This window comes from Dendrobium catenatum, unplaced genomic scaffold, assembly GCF_001605985.2.
Source record: "Dendrobium catenatum unplaced genomic scaffold, ASM160598v2 fragScaff_scaffold_315, whole genome shotgun sequence".
Lineage (NCBI taxonomy): Eukaryota > Viridiplantae > Streptophyta > Magnoliopsida > Asparagales > Orchidaceae > Dendrobium > Dendrobium catenatum.
Window position 1 is genome coordinate 1,212,919 of NW_021318777.1, and position 23,177 is coordinate 1,236,095.

Sequence of the window (23,177 nt, forward strand, 5' to 3'; positions counted from 1 at the left end):
ATTTTTGGGTCTCAAGGAAGTGCAAGTGATGTGGACATCAACAAGAGATTTCAGAATATTTATCGCCAGAAGCATCATAGATCGACAGCTACGATTAGGAGTCTTTATTTTGTATAAATGTTTTTATTAGTTATTTTATTTGAGTTTTGCCGTTTATACCCTTATCTATTATGTGTTGTGAGTTGTAGCCCTGAGGATATTCCTGTCTTTTTCTTTCTAGTTGTTTGTAGACCTATATATAAGGTCTTAGCCTATGTATGAGGATTATTGATGAATGAAACAAAATTTTCTGATTTTTCTCTTGAGCTTGTGAGTTCTGAGTGGGTAAGTCCCTAGGTGAAGGCAAAAGCAATACCCACATGTCGCTAGAAGTGTCCGGGACTCGTGGTCTGAATCATCTTCATTACCCCAAATCGCTGACTTCCTCCTCTTGCCCTAGCCGACGGCCTCCTCCCTCCTCCCCCACTTCCCACGCTGGCAAACCCAACCTCCCTACCCAATGGCTACCCAAAGCTCCCCCTCACCTCCTAGCCACCAAGCAATCCCTCCCCACCACCGGCCACGCCCACTTCCAAGCATGCCGCCGACCCAATCTAACCAATAGCCCCTCTTGATGATGATTTCCATTATCATAATAACCTCCTTGATTTAGCCGAGATAATTTGGAAGGAAGTTTTAAAATTTGAAATTCAAATTTTAAATTTCAAAAACTTTCATAAATTGTCAACTCTAAATTAGAAAAGTCCCTATATTTAATCCCGAATTAAATCTAATTTGATTTGGATTTCTTTAACTCCTTCCAAAAGTGGAGTAATGAATTCGAAGCTTTAAATTTTCCCTCCCAATTCCCCCTGTGGGCTCCGAAAATTCGGCCCCGGCCTCCGCTCGCTCTTCTTTTTATTCGGCGAGGGAGTTTTAACTAAATAAGTTCCGGGGTAAATTTTGGAAGGCAGATGGGTTTGTAGATAAGACACTACCCAGATATTTCGCCCTCATTTTGCGAGGACTTTATGATCTGAGTTCTGGTTTCCTATAGGCACAAGCCCCTATAGTTAATTACCCCTCCCGATCACGAGAGAGAACTTTCGATTAAGGCTAGTCGTCAATCAGATAAGTAGAGATACGTGTTATCTGGCATATAGTAGCAGCAATGGGTTTGAGATTGGAGAACTGGATTTGGATTTGGGAATTTGGAAAGGTTTGAAAAGTTTGATATTTAAAATAGAAATTGCACCATCTTGCACTTAAAGCGGATGGTGGGGGAATGGATGATAGACCCGAGCAAGATCCAATGATTCCATCGTCCCGGGCCATCGTGGTCCCTGGTCTACTTAGTCAGAGGAGGTAGTCGACCCAACCTGACAGAAGGATCTTTGTCGGCAGCCATGGGTTGCTTCGTCCAAGGGAACCTTGTAGACCGGGGTTGATGTTTGTCTAAGGGGACAAATTTAAATCCACCTTAGCTGACAGAGGGCTTCGTGCCCTATCGATCATATCCTATTGATTCATATCTCAAGGATTTAACGCCATTAAAGAGCGTATTGGCTCTGGCCATATCTATAATTAATTATTTTTAATTTAAAATTAATCATAACTTAATTTGATTTAATTTATGATTAATCAAAAACTAATTATAATTAATTATATTTTAATATACAATTAATTATATTAATTTAAATTAATTATAAATAAATTATTTTAATTTATAATTTCTGATAAACTAATTATAATTAATTTATCTTAATTATAAATCAAAATAAGATTAAGCCTAATCTTATTTAAACAAAGAGTTTAACTCTCTTAAACTCTCTGTTTAAGAGATTTGGTCGAAGAAGCGCGCGTGAGGGGAGAAGCCAACTACACAGCCAGCGAACTCACGTTATTGCTTCCGATCCAAATGTTGGAACTTCCGATTTCAATCGTAAAGAGAAGTTGTCGTTGGAAGAGGCGGCTACGGGAAGGAAACTCACGGCTAAGGGAGAGAGGAGGTTCGGCTAGGGCTTGAGGAGTTTGGTGACTTGGAGATCGGGAGAGAGCAGAGGCGACGGGATGGAGGCGTCGACGGGATCTGGCTGAGGTAAGGTCGGAAGCTTCCTCTCTCTCTCTCTCTCTCTCTCTCTCTCTCTCTCTCTCTCTCTCTACCGACGGGAGGTCGGCACAGGCAGAGGTGGTCGGGATTTGGCTTTGGGCGGTAGCGACGGGAAGATGTCGGGTTGACCAGGATCGGCGTCGCAGGGGGTTTGGCAGGCTTGGTTGGAGCTGGAGGCTTGTGGAAATCGGGAGCAGCGAGCGGAAGAAGGTCGTGGGAGAGAGCTACAGGCTATGAAGGATTTGCGAACGGGAGGAAGAAGCAGTGGAGGTTCGGTATTTAACGACGCGTTTGGGCTCTCGATCGAGGCAACGTCGTAGGATTTGCGGAGAATCGACTGGAGCAGCACCGTTTGCAGCGGGATTTCGGCAAGGTATCGCGGCTGGATTCGAGGACCCGACAGGTATGAGGTTTGTATGTGGGATTTTCGTTTTGTTTTCTCCTCTTTTGTTCCTTTGGGTATTATATGAAGGTCAACACCCCCACACCCTATGCATGCCGCCAACACCCCTTATGCAATTCCCCCTTCTCTCTCCACTTTAACCCCACCCAAGCTTTGGATTTGAAATTCAAATTCAAATTCATATTTCCCTCCCATCAATTAATTTCAAATTTATTCTCCTTTTCCTCCTACCTAAACCCTAACTTGGCCAAAAAGTTCCTTCTTCCTCTTTGGCCGACCCCTCCTTCCTCTATCAACTCTTGGATTTGCTCTTCTCCCATGATTGGCATCTCTAAAAGGAAAAGAGCATACAACCTTCCAACCGGGCAATGGAGAATCACCGGTCGTCCTCACACAACTCCTCCGGTGAACTTTCGTTGAATTGTAACCATAGGTGTCTTCACAACTTCGGTGGCATCGTTCAGTTTGTTGAGATTCTCTTTCCACCAGCCCCTACTAAAGACCGTGAGTGAGGGAAACTCAAAGGTAACTTTTCTAATTATTAATTGTGGGATTTCTTGTTTACAACATTTAAGCTTATCTTTATGAATGAAATTGTTTTTCAAGTGAATGCTACTCTACCTTGTAACTAATTGCCCTTACATTATTGATATCCTTAAGTTTTAAGCGTCCAATCTTGTGAAACATTAGTTTATATTACAACGTTTAATCAATTTTCTTTATAATCTCTAATGCAATTCCAAGTGGTTTCACATCAGCAAGTTTCCCTAACCCTTTTGTGAAAACCTTCTAAGTTAATATATGTGAACTATGTATTAGACCGTTTATCGTGTTGAGCTTTTTAAACTTACCAAATATTACTCTAATAATTATTTCAGGTAAAGAGAAAAACAAGATTGATCATGAGTTAGGATCAATTTTTGAAGCTATAATTAATTCTTTTTCTGATATATGATATTACAAAGGATGTAATAAAAGTTTAATGTTATGCAAATAAGCTTTGATATTTATTAGAAGCTCTGTTATAATTAATGAAAAATTTTTGAATACTTAGACACAATTTATGTGTTAATCATTAAAGTCACTGTGAATTAGAAATTATGTTGAATGATATATTTGGGTCAATCAGATGATTTGGTTTATCACTCTCTAATCTAGTAGGTAGAATTCCAAAATAATTGTTGATGGTAGATTCAACAAACTAAGTCATACTTAACTTGTTACATTTTACCTTTGACCAAAAGTGACCATTGTTGGATGTGACATATACAATAAACTATTCATTGACTAAACTAAAGTATGATGGGACGTAGCCTATTGCAGCATCAACTACGTTAAAGGAAAGAAGCCAGCCAGAAGTTTGAAATAAAGTAATATTTCATATCAACGAATAGCAACCATCTCATTAAAAGATGGCAGAAAAATGTCAAGGGATTACTCAGACAACAAAAGGACTTAAACAAAAACTTTAAGATAATATGAACAAACAGATATCTCAAATATGGCTATCATTGAGATAACATTCTCACATATCTCATACCTCAAAGAAAACGAGGCCTGGTTCCATGCTCATTGAATCTTCTTCTGATATTTCGCTATAACTAAGGTCAAATGACTCATAACTAGGCAAATCAACTTTCATATCACCTGCATCCAAAATTAGTTTACCAGGAGTGGAGGATTTAACACTTCCAGCTGCTCGAGGAGATGCATGAGCATGCTTCCTTGCTTCCCCAAATGGGTTCAAAGCCTCCCAATTCGTCCTCCGATGAATTTGAGAGACAGAGCCTTGGGATGGTATCTTTTCAATGCATGAAAGACTGTAGCAATCAAAAAGATTTTCATTTTGATTGCCAACATCAATTGGTTCCAGCTCAGCAGTAAAAGGAGAAAAAACCGCTCCAACACCTCTCCAAATCCCGGTAAGACTGCTTGCAAAGATATCCCAAGACGGTTTGATAACTGGTTCCTGTCAAATAAGTTTGAATCATATAGAAAGATGGAAACATAATCTAAATGAGAATTAAATCTTTAAAACTTAAGCATCCATGTACGATTTAAATTTGAGTTCAAGAATACCACTGCAACGTGAAATAATAATCAGAATGCACACACCATGACAAAAAACAACAGAGTAAATCATTGGACAGCAGTATAGTCAAGCTAACTATCATGTTATCAATCCCTATGAGGCAACGAACACAAACTAGTAGCAATTTGGTTCCTTTAAGTTGTCCAGTTAATAAGGATAGGGAGCAGAAATATGTTGGTTGATGTAAGATCAAGGGTTTGCCAATGACACCTATGACAAAATGCACAATCAAAAACAAACTAAGAGCCACAATCCACCAACTGTCAACTTTATTGAAAATTAATGATCTTGAATGTAAAGTAACAGTCAATAGATGTCTGTCCGGGTTCTTCAATCAGTTTCCAGATTGGATGTATCCCATCCCTTGCTGTTTCAAACCAGGCTTCAGGCTCGTCCCATGCTCCGAGCGCAGCTTCCATGGGTGATATCGAGTGTGAATTGCAGCAGAAAACAGATGTGATCCAACAGGCTATTGATTCGCACGATTGCGACCAGCAGGCTATGGATTTGGTTTATATTAAGGATTGCGACCTGTAGGCGGATCGCAAACTTGCAAATGACGAAGCAGCTGCCGCTGTTCATGTCTTCCACGATTCAGACGGGATATAACTCCAGCCCACAAGCAACACTTTGCAATGCAAGTCCAAACCTGAGACTGATGTTCAGATCGTGACCAGCAGCATCTTCACAAGCAGGAGGCTGCCGAACCAGCAGAGCTCGTTCCTCAAGTGCCACACCGGTTTACCTAGGCTGAGCAGATGGAAGTCTCGACTACTTCACACAACAGTAGGGAACCAATTGACAAGCAAGTGGTGGATCAAAAGCAGCCCTCCCACTTCGAACAGGTTCTTGCAATGCATGGAAATGTCTCATGTGTAGACAATCGTCCAGATTTCACTTGCGTTGATTCCAATGAAATGGAGGTCACAATGGTTGTGAATGAGCTCTATGTAGCTCCAAACAGGTGTGGAACTCCCATTGAAACAGCCCTCAATGACACCATTCAACCAGGACAGTGCACACAAGGTGTTTGTACAAATACTCCAATGGCTACAGATTCTTAGACTTTTTGATCCAATAAACAATTTTGTTGAGTGATATGAAATGAATAACTACTAGAGAGTGACTTTTGTTATGATTAAATTGATTGGGCATGCAAAGATCTATTAGAATAATGCATTAGCAAAAAAATAGAAGATTTGTTAGACTAGCCTTACTTGGATAAAGATGGAGGTGTTTAGATCAAAGTACTATCCTAAACATCATGACAATTAATTAGATGGCCAATTACTAACGTTGAGGTAAGGGAAATATGCAAGTTATTGAGTATCTAAACACTTAAAAGGATTTAGATGCTAAGGTTAATTGTGTTGATAATGAGTGGCGAGTTGCAAAAAAAAGTAGAAATCAGAAATGAAATAAAATTATTTTATCCATAGACGCTAGACAATATCTTTTACTATGCACTGCTAATAGAAAAGCAAAAGAGAGTAGTGCACTCTTCTAGACCTGAAGGATAGATCACTTATTTCCCCACCAAGAGACCTATTGCTAGACCTAACTCTCCCCTATCAATTTCTAGAACAATAGGAACCATACTAAAGGTAGTACCAAAAACCCTAGGGAGAAAATTTGTTTCAAGTGCCATAAGAAAAGATATATAAAATCCAATACATATTTTATTTTTGGACGAGGAGATGTTAATTAATAGTTGATAGTAGGATGCCATAAATGTTATCTCCATCCAAACACTTATAAGGGTAAACTTAAAAAGATGAGAGTTTTTTTTTTTTGGAAAAATTAGGGGAAAAAGACCATTTCATTAACTAAAAAAAAGATTATGTCCAGATTGTAAGAAGATTACAAGTGAGGTATACCATTGGCAAAAGAAAAAAAAATAGCAGTAAAAGAAAAGCTATTGCTCCGAACAAAGCGAGCAACAAAACAAAACTAGCATGGAATAAGAGTGAAGAACCAAGCAAAGAAGTGTTGTAAACCACAAAGACTCGTAATGCAATACAAAATGAGATCATCAACCAACATCAAAACAATTCATGTAATAAAAGTAACCCCTGGTTTCCACTAGGACCATCCAAGGTGGACCCGGTGGACCACCAGCTTTCAACATCATCCTTCAAAAGATCCCACCTAGAGAAAGGCCACAGTGAAATATCACTAGTCCACAAAATAGCAGCAAATAGTCATAAGAATTGCAGAAAAAGGCTCAACAGAAAAGAGTTTCCAACAGACATTAGGTAGGTAGAAAATCCTACCAGAAAAATGAGATTAAGAAAGGTAGTGCTTGACTTCATTATACTTCTTCCACAAAGAGATCATAAGAAGAATATCTCTTAATTTTTTATGTGCTAGTGGGAGTGGCATTTAATCTTGTTCCCTAATTTTTATCATTTCTATCCCTCTAAGTATAATAAATAACACAGTAGACAATAAAGTAGTACAAATTTTTAATAGGGCTGTTGACCTGTAGCATTTCCAAAATATAATCCAACGGTTGATTAATCCTAGGCCTAAGTAAAAATCCATCAGATCATGGCAGTAAAGAATAGATATGCTAAATGAAAAATCACATTCAAAAAAAGAGATGAGCAAGAGTTTCAGAAGAATGATTGCAGAGAATGCAAGTGTTGGGGGTAATAATGCCATGATGGTTAAAAAGGTCAGAGGTTTTTAGCCCATCCATAACAGCCAACCAAGCGAAGGAGTATCTGATTGCAAAATTCTTGTGCCATATCATTTTATGCCAGGAGACCAAAGGTACATCAAAAAAAGAAGCTGCAGTGAAGAACATAAATGTAGGGTTCTTGGTTTCAATCCCTTTTTAACAGGGAGCGTCATTTGTTATTGCCACAGTAATGATGTGAGCATGGAGGTGTTGGGTGATGTTCTATGTGTTACAATAGATGAAGCTACAGACATGGATGGTGAGAAGATCCCTCGAATCAAAATCCAATGTGCAATTGTCCATAAGCTCATATAATGATTATCATTGCATCAAGAATCCCAAAAAAGAGATAAGTTCCTAGTAATAGTCACCATTAAGGAAAAGGAATTTTTTATGTTGCAAGCGAATACACAATAAGGTTGTAAACAACTCGAAAATGAAAAGTATTTTAAAATATGAATTTTTGAATTTCTATTTGAACTGGAGCACTTTGACATTGTACTTGTGAGCGCTGCGGCGCTAGGTTTGAGAGCACAATAGTTCCAGAAAATGCCATTATGGCATTTGAGTCTCTGTTCTCCAGTAATTCTGGATTCAACATGTGACGCTAGATTTGAGCGCTGTGGGGCTAGGCCAATAATATTTTTTTATGCATATTTTATTCAAAACCTAAGCATTAAAATAATACAACACCGCAACCTCTCCCATTTCGGCCATGACTTGCTCGGGAAGGAAAAGGAGAAGGGAGAGGAAGAGGAGAGAGAAAGGAGATAGAAAGAAAGTTTTTGGTCAATTTTTGTCCATCGCTTCTATTGTAATAAACGTTCTATCTTCTTACTTATGTTTTTGATGATTTTTTATTTCTACGGATTCATTTCTCCTAAATCTGTCAAAAATGCAATATCTCCTGATTTTGTAAGGTTTCATCAAGTTACTTTTAATATATTATAGATTTAATCATGCAATTCAAAATGATTTGATATGATATTTATTGCATTTTCACTAGTTAAATATGTGTTAATAAATTTTTGGATAAAATGAGTAGGAAAAAAGATAGACGGGAAATGAGTTGAAAAATATTATACTATTATTTGACATGATAAGGCTGCAAGGTAATATATATTGAAATGATTGATATGATTAAGTGATACAAGAATGTAATATTACTAATCTAAATATGATATGATGTACGGATATGATATATTGATATATGATATGATAACCTCATGTGATATCCTTAAAATCCACGAGGTCCACTAACGGGAGTTAGTAGAAGGGATTCATAAAGAGCTAATGATTGATTGGGAGTTATAAGGAGTCGGGGCAACTGTCACGTGTTTCAAGGGGAATTATAATGAGTTTATTGATTGGGAGTTATAAGGGGCGACTAACTGGTAGTCATAAGAGCAAGAACAAGAACAAAATTTCCTCTTTTGGATATTATTACTAATTAGAGATTATTGTTACTGTTATTGTCCTGCAGCTATAATGAGAAAGTTTTACTAGCCACTTAGATTTTAATTTCATCCGGGGCGAAATTTGTACAAGAACTAAAACTCTATGAACGTAAGGCAGCTTTTTTTAGACATTAAGGAGTCGACTGCCATGGGACTCTGAAGTAATTGGCTATCTTTGAAATTCCATCGGGGTTCTAACAAGACAAGGGAAGATTGTGAATTTTAACCGACAAAGGAATCAAAGAAACTCTTCTCTATTTGGGACAAAAGACGGTGACCACTTTTGGAGTATGAATGGCTTTCCGAGAAAGAACCAGGGGCCTCTTGACCAAGCCATATCAAAATCTTCTGGGACTATGAACTTAAGAAGGAAGAACCCTTCATTGAGGGAGAGAAGGTTGAGAGAGCCTTTAAGGGAACCAGGTTTTGTGGATGGCAGAGAGGAGGCCTTATAATAGGATCATCTACCAATAGCATAGCTGACTAAGGAAAGGTTCCATTCTTTGAAGCCTTGAGCAACTTCATCCTCAGAGAAGTGATGGTTTTGTCCTCAAGGGTAATAAAAGATAGCGTAAAGTCCTTTGAGGTAGGGGAGGGGGAGGCGGGCTTTGTACTAGAACAGAAACTCTCGTGGAAGGCGGTTTTTTTAGACAATAAGGTGTCAAAAGCCATGGGGCTCCGATGTAATTGGCCATCTTTAAAATTCCGTCGAGGTTCCAGCAAAATAAGGGAAGATTGTGAATTTTAACCAACAAAGGAATCAAAGAAAACTCTTCTCTATTGGGGACAAAAGGCGGCGATCACTTTTGGAGTATGAATGGCTTTCCGAAAAAGAACAAAGGGCGGGCCTCCCAACCACTTATATTTGCAATGTATATTTGTTAATGTGTGTAGTAACATTTCAGGAATATCATGCACCATCCAAATAAAATTCAAGGCTCAAGATTGGGTAGAATAGGTTATATTGTAAAGTTTTTTGTAATATTTAATGATGTATTTTTTATTTCTTGAGTCAAGTCCTATAAAGGTGTATGCTAGCTTGGTGACCATGCACACACACACTCAAGGGGAATGAGATTGAGTCAAAATCAGAAATTTAATTTTTGAACTAATCATACTGTATGATTTATATCGTACTGTACAATCAGCTCATCTAACTAATCGTACTAGATGATTTATATCGTCCAAGACAATCAATTATGATTATGAAAAATAGCCGCAATCATAATTTAGGTAAGATTTTGAATTTCATATTTTGTTCTAATCGTCCAAGACGATGTACATCGTATTAGACGATCTATGAAAATCATGTATAAATTGATCCTATGATTAGTCAATCAAATCTGCTTAATTTTGATATTCTGATCGTATTATATGATCCACTTAATACTATACGATTACCCATGTACACTTTTGTTCATCCCATGTTCGTCCTGTATGAACTGCATTTCAGTTGAATTAATCATCCCAGACGATCTGTGCAAATACTTGAACTAATTATACAGGACAATGTTAATCGTACTAGCTAAAAGGGCTAATTTATAATAATCATATAAGACGATCTAAGGATCGTATTGTACAATCTTTGTCAGCAGAATTAAATTTCTAGGGTTTTTCAAAGCCATCTGTTCAAGTTTTCTCAAGAAACTTGGTAAGTGTCTTTGGCAGCCATTGTGTCTTCATTTATGTGGAGAAAACTTGAAGAGAGAACTTAAAAGGGAGAGAAGAAAGAGTGGAGTTTGAAAGAGAGAAGATTCTTGGAGGGTGGTTTCAAAGGAGTGTGGAGGAGATTTCACACAGTTGCTCCGGCAAGCTTGCAACTTAGTACAATCGGATTCAAGGTTCGTCTTGAGGAAAGTTTTGGGAAGAATAAGATTTCTTTGGTGTCAAAGGACTCAGCTACTCCACCGCACCAAAGAAGGTGAAAGGGATTCGTGGTTCTCTATCATCTCCTGGATGGAGAAAAATGAGTTAAGATTCTCTACCTATGAGAGAAGTTTTAGTCCTCTGCCGCACCGGGTTAATGGAAAGATTATGTAAGGGATTCTCCGCCTTACTGTGGGGAAAAAGGAGAGGCACTAAAAGATTTTAGTGTAATACTCGGATGATGCCTCCGGGGAGCGGATGTAGGTCAGGTTGGACCGAACCACTATAAATCTGGTGTGTTCTTTCCTTTTTATTATTTTTGCATTTATTTTTTTTTGTGATTAACTGTGTGGGTGAAAACGATCATTTATCTTTTTATTGTGAATTTAATTCGTTTCCGCATCAAGTTATACAAAGATTTTTTTCTTCATCATTAAAGAATTTTTTAAATGCCAATTCACCTCCCCTCTTGGTTAACCTTGGTACTAATTATATGGGTTTAATAACTCTCACGAACTTTCAAGTGGTATCAAAGCGGGATTCATAAATTAAGTTTTAAAAAATTTAAAAAAAATCAATGGCTAACCATCATTATTTAAAAATATTTCTTTTGATTTTGAAATATTTGTATTTATATTTTCTTGCAATCAATTGATTATTGAATGTGGCATATGATTCAAACTGGTTATTCTGTATCGTTACATATTGTACATTGAGTCAAAACTGATATTCTTTTTGTTAAATAGAGTAGAACAAATTAATGCTCAATTGAATGCTTAATTTTTAAACTGTTTTTTCTGTGCTTTGAATTCTGAAGATTATATGTTAGTATCGACATGCACAAATGCCAAGAAAATTTGGGATAAATTATACACTACATATAAAGGTACTAGTGAAGTCAAGCAATCCAGTTTTAATGTTTTGATGCATGATTATGAACTATTTTGCATGAAATCTTATGAGACTATTCCAGACATGTATACTAAGTTTATTCAAATTATGACATTATTATATGTTTTAGGTAAAATCTTTCAAATTTTAAAAAAATCAATAAAATTCTACGTTGTCTACCTGATAAATTTAATGCAAAAATCATTATTATTTATGAATCAAAAAATTTGAATGAATATTCTATTGATAATCTGATTGCTCACTCATTTCCTACGAGCAAAATTTGAGTCAAAAGCTTTTGGATACAGTGAAATTATAGTGCTAAAAGCTGAAGACATGGATGAAAGCAACTTTTTTTTTTTTGAAGAAAATGCAACCAAGTGCATTTAAAATTTTATTAAAAGTTAAAAGCAAAAACTAATAAAAAACTTTCGATTCCTATTTTAACAAAGATATAAAGGTAAGAGGAATCTTATTTAAAACTAAATCATCCCAAATAAATGAACTAACAATAGCATAGTTAGCATATAGATCCGCTAAGTTATTACACTTTCTATCTATACAAGTAAAGATAACATTTCTAAAGTTTTTGAACATACCTCTCAAATCAGCATTCTTGTAATAAAGCTCATCTTGTAGATCCTTGATGAAATTTATGTTATCACTTTCAATGATGATGCCGTCATAATTCATCATCCAATCTTTAAAAACTTCTTTGATGGATTGAATAACAATCATTTGAAGCCTTGAGACATCCAGTGAACACAAGAATGTCCAAATGCTAATAAAAACCTGCCTTTGAAGTCTCAAAATACTCCACCAATTCCACATTTATAAGATTGAAGTAGAGAAGCGTCAACATTTATCTTGATCCAACTGGGTGGAGGGGGATGCTAATGAACATCCAACAGCTTTCAAAGCTAATTGACACCCCATTTACCCGAGAAAACCGCAGAATTTGAAGTTGAAATTGAAGCCATATTGAATGACTCCATTGCAATGAATAAGAAACCAACCTCTTTGCCCTCATGAACAAGATTGTTCCTTGCTTTCCAAGTGAAGTAAATAGAATTACAAAACAGGTTTATCAACCAATAATTTTGATTTGATATCCAGAATATACATTCTGTTAAAGAGTTAAAGGTTGGAATTCCAAATCCCCACCGATTTAGATGCTGGAACACCTCATAGAGCTTTTTACAATTAACAACTATGTGCTCAATATCTTCTATCATATTGCAATCTCTAGAACATCCATTTTGCATTTGCAATCTTCTATAGCATAAGAATTCAAATGTCGGGATTGCTCTATTAAATAATTTCCACCAAAATCCTTCAACTCGTGGTGAGAGCTTTGCCTTCTTTATCCAACTCCAATAGCAATTTTGATGAGAATTCTGAATTGAAGCTTCAAAAGCCATGGCAGAGATTGATTTGCCTGATCTATTGTAAATAAGCTCCAAACAGTCTTTAGACATTTTTGAAGATATGTTAGTTTGCATGATCAAACTAACAAGTTCTGATCCGAAGATTTTGCTTAGTTCCTTTATATTCCATCTTCCATTTGAAATAAATCTGTCCACCGAGGCTTCTTCTAGTTCTTGAGGAATCAAATAAGTTGGCCATCTGTTAAGATTTTTATCCAATACCCAAGTGTCTTTAAGAGCATTTATGGATTCCCCATCAGCAACATTCCACCTTACAATTGGTCTTAAGAATTCTCCTCCATTTTGAATAATTTTCCAAGCAGTAGAACCTTTCCTTTTTGAAAACCTATCTTCAAAAATGAATCTATATTTGGGAAATAAGACTCTATGTAATAAGGATTCTTCCATTTGATGATATCTCCATGCAAGTTTTGCTCTTAATGGCCCAACTTTTTCATAACAAGAGTGAAGTCCTCTTCTACCCCATTTTACCGGCAAGCACGTTACTTTCCAACTAACAAAATGCATACCATGACTACCATCTTTTTTATTTCAAATGAAGCTTCTACACAATTTGTCTATCTCCTCAAGAATACTTTTTGGAATCATGAAGTGGATACTACGAAAAATAGTATAAGAAAGCAAAACCGTTTTAACCAAATTTATTTTCCCACCAAAGAAATGTATTTGCTTCCCCAAATATTGATCATTTTTAGAGCCTTTTCAATAATGAATTGGAAGTCATGGCCAACTAACCTCCTCAAGGATATCTTTGTCCCAAGATAATGAGATTCTTTAACACTTTTGATCCCCATAATGCGGTTTATTTTTTTCTTCTTCCTTTTATTTACAGCTTTCCCGAAAAGCACACATGATTTGTTAGCATTCACTTTTTGCCCAGTCCAACCACAGAAATCATCTATTATGCATTTGATATTTTTGACCTCCTTCATATTTGCTTTAGAAAAAATAATGATATCATCCGCATATAACAAATGTGAAATCCTTGGCCCATTTGGAAAAATGCTTATACCATAACTCTCACCTCTTTGTTTAAATGCATTTGTCAATAATTGAGCACAAAGAATGAACATATAAGGTGATAAAGGACAACCTTGACGAAATCCACATTTAGCCTCTTATCCATTTTGATGAGCTTCCATTAATTAATAGAGAAAATTTTGAATTTGTAACACATTCCATAATTAAAGAAGAAATTGTAGAAGGAAACCCGAAATACCTCATAGCTTTTTCCAATGTTGGCCATCCCATGGAGTCATAGGCTTGCTCCAAATCTAGCTTGAAAGAAACCAAACCACTAGAATTCTTAGAATATCTGAATTTGTGCAAGATTTCATGGGCTATCATGATGTGATCCGACATAGCCCTGCCCTTCAGAAACACTGCTTGTTCAATTGAAATTACTTTGTGAATGACAGGAGATAATCTATTAAGAATGACTTTAGCCACCACTTTGTAAATTGCATTACACAAACTAATTGGTCTGTAGTTGGATGGGTAAATTGGGTTAGAAACATTTGGAATCAAAACGATTAGAGTTTCTTTCCAGTTTGAATTCATATCTCCTGTTAGAAAAAACTGATTTAAAGCTCTCCACAGATCTTCCTTGATGATGTCCCAATAGCCTTTAAGAAATGAGTATGTAACTCCATCATTTCCCGAAGCTATACAGTTCCCAGAATTTTTAATGATCGTCTTGACTTCATCAAAAGAGAATTCTCTGTTCATTCTGCTGACATCCTCTTCCTCCAAACAAAAAGAAGACTTCCGCCATCCATCCAATATGCACTTCCTGTACTCCCATTTCTTCTGAAAATTTTGAAAGAAGCTGTCTTCAATTTGGTGCAGATCTTTCGTCTCTGATCCATCTTCATTTTTGAGTTTATTTATAAAATCGGCATTTCTCCTTGCACTTGTATAAGCATGAAAAATTTTGAAATTGATATCTCCTTCCGTAGCCCATTTCACCTTGGCACGTTGTCTCCGCCAAGTGTTGAGTCGAGCTAAGTTTGAATTGAAATCTCCTACCTTTGTTTTGAGAATCAAGCAATCATCACTCGAGAGCCCTTCTCTGCCTTCTTTTTCTTGTAGCTCCAAGATCTCCTTATTGAGACAGTCTTTGCTTTGAGTTAGAGCCTTGTATTTATCTTTACTCCAGTAGTATAAAGCCTTCAACATCCTTTGAAACTTACAATTCAGAATTTGGCTAAAATCACCCACTGTTTTCCTGCTCTAAACTTTCTTTACCACAGCAAATGATGCTGGATTTGAGATCCAAACATCTTCACATTTAATAGCTTTTTTAAGAACTGCATTGTAATTCAACATATTTACGATTATTGGACAATGGTCCGAGGCAATTCTAGCTAGGTGCCTTACCACTAGCCGATGAGGAGAACTTAAGGCAACTGAATTCAAATAGCACCTATCCAGTCTTTCAAGGATTATATCAGCTCCGGTTTTAATGTGTATTTGGGTCCCATACATCTCACCTCGTGAAGGTCATTGGATACAAGAAAAGACTCCATTTCTTTGGCACCTAATGAATAAATGAATCTCTTCCCACCTCTTTTGTCATCCTTATTGAGGAGACAATTGAAATCACCTCTAATAATCAAAGCCTTGTTCTTTGTAGAGTATAACTGCAATTTTTCCCGTAGCATTCTCCTCTTATATAAATCTGTGCTACCATAGATAGTAGCAATTCTCCAACTTCCCTTGTTTTGAACATCTATCTCCCCAAAGATGAATTGGCTTGAAGATTCCAAAACTCTGAAAGTAGCCAACTCTGATTTCTAGAGAACCATGATTCCACCAGATAACCCAACATAAGGGACTTGGAAAAAATGCCAACCTGCTCCAATTAACAAATATACATCTTTTCTGCTAAACAAGGCAACTTTAGTTTCCAGCAAACCAAAAAAAACTCCATTTTCTTTAATAAATTCCTTCAAATATAGGGAAGTTCTTCTCTTCCTAGCTCCCCTGCAATTCCAGAAGCCAATGGACGACATTAATGCAAAACAGGGGAAGGATTCCCCACTTTTTCCTTTTGATTTCCCTCCAATCTTCTACTCCTTGAAGTCACTTTTATAGGACCTAAGCCCTTGAGTTGCTTAGAACCTTTCTTTTTTGAACCTGATTCTTTTGCTTCCTCCAATATTTTTTCATTAACACTATCCACCATGCTACTGCTATGTTCCACAAGATTAATCACAAAACTTTGGAAAATCTTCCTTAATAGGAATAACAATTTCTCCTTCCTCAATTTCATCACTTAACAGATTGAGTTTGTTTAAGTTAATAGATATGGCTGGGAGAAGAGAATCCATACCAAAGCTAGCTTTTCCTTCATTCTGCAGAAAATCTATAGCTGGTACTTCTTCAGAGATATCCACCCTCTCTTCCACGGCTGCAGTAACATCGTTCAAAGCTTGTCTTCCATTTTCTTCAATTGTTGTTATCTCCACTTTCCTATACACCATAGGATTCTTCGCATGAATTTTGAAGTTACAAGTTTGAACATTTGAATTGTTCTGAGAATTGATTCTTGGACCTTGATTTTTAAACTTTTTCCTTCTGAAGTTTACATGAATCCAAGGTCCGTATTCAGCATCATTTGATACCACTTCTTTAATCAAGCCTTCCTCCTAAGCTGAATTTGCATTAGAAGACAGATTTTTGTTTTAGGCTGGTTGGAGTTCCTTCACTGTTTTATCTGGACATTGATCTCTCAGATGTCCTATTTTGCCACAACAAAAACAAAAGTTTGGAATCTTCTCATACTCGATCATTCGAAAGAATTTTCCCGAATATCCTTCAACCCAAACTCCCAAGGGAAGCTTGAAATCCAGATTTATACAAACACAAATCCTAACGAATTCCCTTCTACTCCATTGGAATGAATTCCCATCTATCATATACGGCTTCCCAATCATTGAAGCAATTCTACATATGTTAATTTCATCCCAGCATTGTAGAGGAAGGTTTGGCATTCTAATCCAAACCAGAGATGATAAGCCTTTCAAGGATAATGGAGAGAATGCTGGCGACCACTTGTCCATGCCGATTATGTTATCTTTTACATACTAAGGCCCACTGGAGAAAACTGAGTCCAATGTCTCTTGTTCATCAAATGCACACAATACCCATCCCAAACCGAGTATTGTTAGATGAAATTTACCGAATTGAGACCATTGTCTTCTCAATTCCATGCAAATCAATGGGAATGAGATGCTTTCACCAAAAACTTTAATAACCAGAGATTTTTGGAGCTTAAACGAATTATCCAGTTCATTTGCCACATGAAGTTTAACCACCAAGTTTACTCCTGTAAAATCTTTCCCAAAGTCCATATTAGAAACATTAATGTTAGATTTCTTTATCCAAGCATTTGGTAACAAATTACTGGAAGCCTTCAATGTTGATACATTTTGAACCATCTCCTCTATACAGGCAGCATTCGGCTTCTTCACATACACGAACTTTTTCCAGATCAGCAATTTGAATTACCTCTTGATTAACACCAACTTCAGGTTTCCAATTCTCCTAAGGATTAATTTCTGATACTCGGCATTGTCTTCCAGCTCCAACCTAGATTTAGTTGGACATTCCTTCGAATTGGATGTCGACGTTTCACTGATTCCACCTTTAGCTACTCTTCTGGATTCCGCCGGAGTTTCTTTTTTATGAAAAACCATTGATTTCTCAGAGATGATGTTTTTTCATTTCCTAATAACTTCAACTGGTTTCTTTTGAATCAGAAGACAACCTTCATTATTAACTGATGGCTTCCCAGTCATAAAACAAACCTTCCCGTCCAGATTTTTCGGCAGCACCTTGTCGCCAAATGCTAGAGGGGAAGAAGCCAGGCTTGAATAGGATGATTATAACGGAGTCGAAATAGCATGTCGACACTCAAATTGACCGCCAGGCGTTGAAGACGGCTGACGACCGTCCGCCGCCATGAAAAGCGCGAATCAGAATTTTTGAAAAAAAAAACAGTTACGTTTCTCTCGCTAGAAAACCCAGAGTTTCTCTCACTACTTTGTACTTTCTTTTATTTATCATTCAAGATGAAAGCAACTTAGTAGATGCTGAGAGTAAGGAAATAGCATCAATTATAAGCAAATTTAAAAATCTGATAAAGCACAAGCATTAATATCAACAAAAGTGAAATAAATGTAAAAATGGTAAGAAAGATTTCCTCTGATATTATTGTATTAAACGTAGGAAATTCGAACATATGAAAAATTAGTGCCCCAATGTAAAAACTCTTTATGCAAAAGAAAATGGTAAAAATATGTCAATTGTAATAAAAACAAATGATAAAAAGTAAAAGATCTCTTAAGCAGATATAGCTTCTGAATCATCAGACCATAAGCAAGATAACGAGGTATAAAATTTTATTTGTGTGTTTATGTGTTGTATTTAATGCATGTGTATATGTTCTTTGTTTTGATTTGTTCATTATAAATATTTTATGTGTTATTTTTTATATTTTTTGTTTGTAATTATTTTATTTTATTTTTACTGTATTTTTTGTAATTTATTTCTGATCAACACACAAATCACATTTCACATTGTAATTGCATAAGAGAACCAATTCACTTCTCTCAAATTTTTTAATAAAAATTTTATCTCCTATTTACTTAAAAAATTTAAGTGATGATTGACTTTTCTAAATTATTAAAGGAAAAAAATTCCAGATTATGTCTCTCCTTCCCATTTTCTTAATCAGGCCATTGCACTTTTGAATCAAAAACTATATCAATTTAAAAATTAAACTTTTGAAATTAAATATTTATCATCCTACATTTCTTCTATCACATAGGAATCTTTTGCAAGCTGATGAAATCACTTCATAATTTTCTTAATCAAACTATTTGTTTTTATCATTTAATCGGGTTTTCTTTAAGTCTTTAAAGATAAGAAAAGAAGTAACATTACAAAAATGAAAAGAGATACAAGATGAGTCCAACATGAAAAGATGCGCAATGTACGCCAAAATTGAAAGATGCACAAATATATATCAAAAATCAAAAGATGCACAAAGTGCACCAAAAACTGATAAAGAGACATAAAACGAGCTCATAATAAGTTGGCTTACTTTCTTGTATTTTTAAATTTTAAAAAACCCATGTGTCTAAATGATACTTTCGATACTTGAGTTTGAAAATCATAATTTCTTACTCACCATTTTTGCATTGATATTCTATTAGATATATTTTATGTAAAAAGATTGAAAAAGATATTTTTTTCTTCGCTAATTCTTTTTCTGAATTAGAATTTTATTTAAAAAGAAATTTAACCTGTAAGAAGCTTTAGCTATGATTGATAAAATTCAAAATTTTAACCTTTCTGGATCTTAGTGCGGTCAATTCATTTCTTATTATATTTTTGAATAAAATCAAGAGGTAACTTTCTCATTTTGAAAAAATTTGTTGAAATTAATTGATTTTTCTTAAACATCAACACCACATCCACCTGATTAGAGTATGTTATGTGTGTTTCATTTTATTTTTTGTATGTTTCCCTTCTTTTTGATAATGTCAATGAGGGAGAATGTATTTGACTGATTACATTTGTGTCCAGGACGATCAGTATTGATAAAGAAAAATAGTCATCAATCATAATTTAGGCAAGATTTTGAATTTCATATTTGTTCTGATTGATCCTGTGATTAATCAATCCAATCTGCTCAATTTTGATATTTTATTGTACTGTATGATTCACTTCGTACTTTAGGATTATCCGTGTACGATTTTGTTCGTTTCATGTTTCGTCCTGTACGAACTGCATTTTGGTTGAACTAATCGTCCCGGACGATCTCTTAATCGTATTGGCCGATCTGTGCAAATACTTGAACATATCATACAGGACAATGCTGATCGTACTAGTTAAAAGGGCTATTTTATACTAATCGTACAGGACGATTTAGGATCGTACTATATGATCTTTATCAGTATAATTGAATTTTTAGGGTTTTTTAAAACTCTCTATTTAAGCTTTCTCAAGATACTTGGTAAGTATCTTTGGTAGTCATCGTGTCTTCGTTCTTCTAAAAAATACTTGAAGAGAGAACTTGAAATGGATAGAGAAAATGGTGGAGTTTGAGAGGGAAAACATCAATGGAGGAAGTTTCAAGAGAGTGTGGAGGGGATTTCATACGGTTGCTCCGGCAAGCTTGCACCTTAGTACCATCGAATTCAAGATTCGTCTGTAGAGAAATTTTGATAAGAAGAACATCTATTTGGTGTCAAAGGACATGACTACTCCGCTGCACCAGGGAAGGTGAAAGGGATTCATTGTTCTCTGCCATCTTTTGGAGGGAGAAAACAGAGTCAAAGTTCCCTGCCTGTAAAAGGAGTTTCAGTCCTCTGCCACAACGAGAGGGATTGGACTCCACAGGATGAGATAGGGGATAGATTAATTTGTTATAATGATGACTCAAATAAAGATACATCAGTGATGACAATATAGATGATTTTCTAGTTATTGCCAATTTTTCAGCATTTTTTTGAAATTAAATGTATATGAGTAGGGAACTAAGAAAGAAAAAATTTGTAGTTAAACTTAATATTATATGATGTTTTTATGCAGTTTTTATATTTAATAATATTTTGCTCATGAAATATTTGTGTTTCAATTACATTTCATGCAATTTATCACTAGTCACTTTAGGTCTTGTGCAATTTTTTATTTTATATGTCATTGTGTTACTTCATAGTTCAATAGAAAGATAATATGCCATTTTTTAACATATTATTTGGATATTATATAAAAAAAAAAATTTAACATTTATTTGCATTTAACGCAATTTTTTATTTTGAGGCTCACGCCTCAAAACGCCTTGAGGCTTATGCCTCACCTCACGAACAAAAAACTTATTAATATTAAACATTGATCAGGTTGGACCGAACTACTATAAATTTAGTGTGTTCTGTCCTTTTATTATTTCAGCATTTATTTTTATTGCGATTAATTGCGTGGATGAAAACATAGATTTATCTTTTTATTGTGAATTTAATTTGTTTACGCATCAAGTTATAAAAATATTTTTTTCTTCATCATTAAAAAAAAAATCATACAAATTCACTCCCTCTTAGTTAGCCTTGGGACTAGTTCTTTAGGGTTTAACAACCCTCATGAGCTTTTAAACCCTTCAATAAGAGAGAGAAGGCTGAGAGAGCCTTTAACGGAACCAAATTTTGTGGATGGCAAAGAGGAGGCCTTATAGTAGAATCGTCTACCAATAGCATAACTAACTTAGGAGAGGTTCCATTCTTTGGAGCCTTGAGCAACTACATCCTCAGAGAAGTGATGGTTTTGTCCTAAGGGGAATAAAAGATAGCAGAAAGTCCTTTGAGGTAGGGTGGCGGGAGTAAAGGAGGGAGCGAGGGGCAGAAATACCGCAAGAGGTGGAGGGGTTAGAAAGGGAAGGGAAATCTGAAGCAGACATGGGTGGCAGGACGGGAAAGGGCCCCTGGAGGGGATAAGAGAGGTAGCTAGGGTTAGCAAATAAGTGTTATACTTATGGGGGAAACAGCCGAGGCTCCCCTTTCAAACCCCAAACCGAATTCTAAATTGTAACTTATTCTTTCTTGATAAGAGTAAATCAAATTATTTATTTATGATTATTAGATGTATATTACAAATTAAAACAGGATTGTCCTATACTCAAATTGGATTGGTCGGTCTTGTTAGGTTATGTTCTTCGGTTCTCCTTACCCTTAATTTCCAATCCTCAAACCAACCTGAGTCTGGAGTACGGTCTCTATTTCCGTCGGCATGGCTCCGGAAACCATAACGATGGAATCCCCGCTGCTCCTGGCGCCCTTCATCTTCTTCCCCGTCTTCCTCCTCCGGGTCAATCCCTTCTTCTCCTCCTCGGCTTTCTTGGACGCAAGCTCGTTGTCGATGCTCCAAATATTGTCCTTCTTTTTGGCCCTAACCGTTTCATACTTTCCGGCCCTTTGCTTCCATCCATGGAACAGCCTATCACTGCTGGGAAGACTACAGGAAACCCTACGTGCGGCGGAAGAGAAGAGCAGCAAGGGGCGACTACCGCAGAGGCGGAACCCTGGAAGCGGGCGGAGAAGAGAGTTGTTGCGCAAGGCGTCGACGCAGTGAGTTTGCATTCTGCACGTTAGAAGCTATTGGAGTCTCTTCGCCGTAAAAAAATAAAATAAAATATGAAAACCTCCCTTGAATTTTTTGTTTTCCCTGGAAGAGGAAAATGCACCCATTATATTCTAAATAAATAATTACATCGGTCGACGCCACAAATTATTTAAGAAGATATATCAAAAAACAAAAAAGAGAAAACATAAATATAATATAATAAAAAATTAAAATTAACTATGCTGTAAATTTAAATGATAAAGTTAATCATGATTTGCAAAAAGGTCAAGAATGATAAAATGACAAAATAATATGGAGTAAAAAAAGATAATTGAGTGAGGCACCAAAAATAAAATAGACAATCAGCTCAAAATATTAAGTATCTCCCAAGTGTCAGAGGCAGCAACCCAAAAAGAAAAGCAATAAAAAACTGTCAAGCAATAAGCAAAGAGCTTTTCATCATAGTTTAGAGGAGCTTAAAATATGCAACTGATAAAAGTACACCCTGCATTCATTTAAAAAGCTCCTACATTTCCTTATAATTCTTCCATCTTTAGACATTGAGCAAGATGACCTCCTTAATTTGAAATTGGACAGTAGATGCATAGTTAAACATAGACCAAATTTTTTATGTTCATTTCTCTCCAAATATAATAGATAGAGCAACAAAATAGCAAACTTGAAGGCATTAGTAATAAGTTTAGAAACCTTGTTGTATTCAATGATAAAGTCAAATGCTTGGTGAATGTTCAGCTGAAGCACAAAAGTTAAGAATAGAGGAATGATGCTAGTTAAAATTTTGAACATGAAGACGCATTCAAAAAAACAAGTGTGAGATATTTTCTACATGGGATAAGCATAAGGAACAAAAGGGATTGACCAAAATGTTTCTACAAATTAAGGCATTAACTTTTTTTAAGACCACCACATAAAGCCAACCAGAAGAAAACTGAGAAACCCAGATAATAGTTTTTGTGCCAAATATATTTAAACCAAGAGATGAGGTATAATCATCATAAAGAATTTGCCTAAAATTTTTGTAGGATGGGTTGGTTAAATTCCTCCCTAGCACCTTTCATGTCAATTATCATGATTTGTAACAGAGATAAAAGAGAAGTTAAAGCA

The 23,177-nt window shown here is 35.9% G+C and overlaps 1 protein-coding gene across 2 annotated transcripts in view; it reads right to left on the reverse strand.

Annotated features, from left to right (window-relative positions):
• LOC110102926 overlaps nt 1-22,150 on the reverse strand; it is a 58,772-nt gene extending 36,622 nt beyond the window's left edge. The window contains exons 1-3 of one of the 2 annotated variants that reach the window (XM_020831447.2): nt 21,686-22,150; nt 4,161-4,461; nt 4,033-4,076 (exon numbers count right to left, since the gene is read on the reverse strand). In XM_020831447.2, the coding sequence (XP_020687106.1) occupies nt 4,033-4,076; nt 4,161-4,461; nt 21,686-22,069 (729 nt within the window). In that variant the 5' untranslated portion in view covers nt 22,070-22,150. Of the gene's footprint in view, nt 1-4,032; nt 4,462-21,685 lie in introns of both variants that reach the window. The other variant, XM_020831446.2, reaches the window with a different exon arrangement.
• Between the last annotated feature and the right edge of the window lie 1,027 nt (nt 22,151-23,177).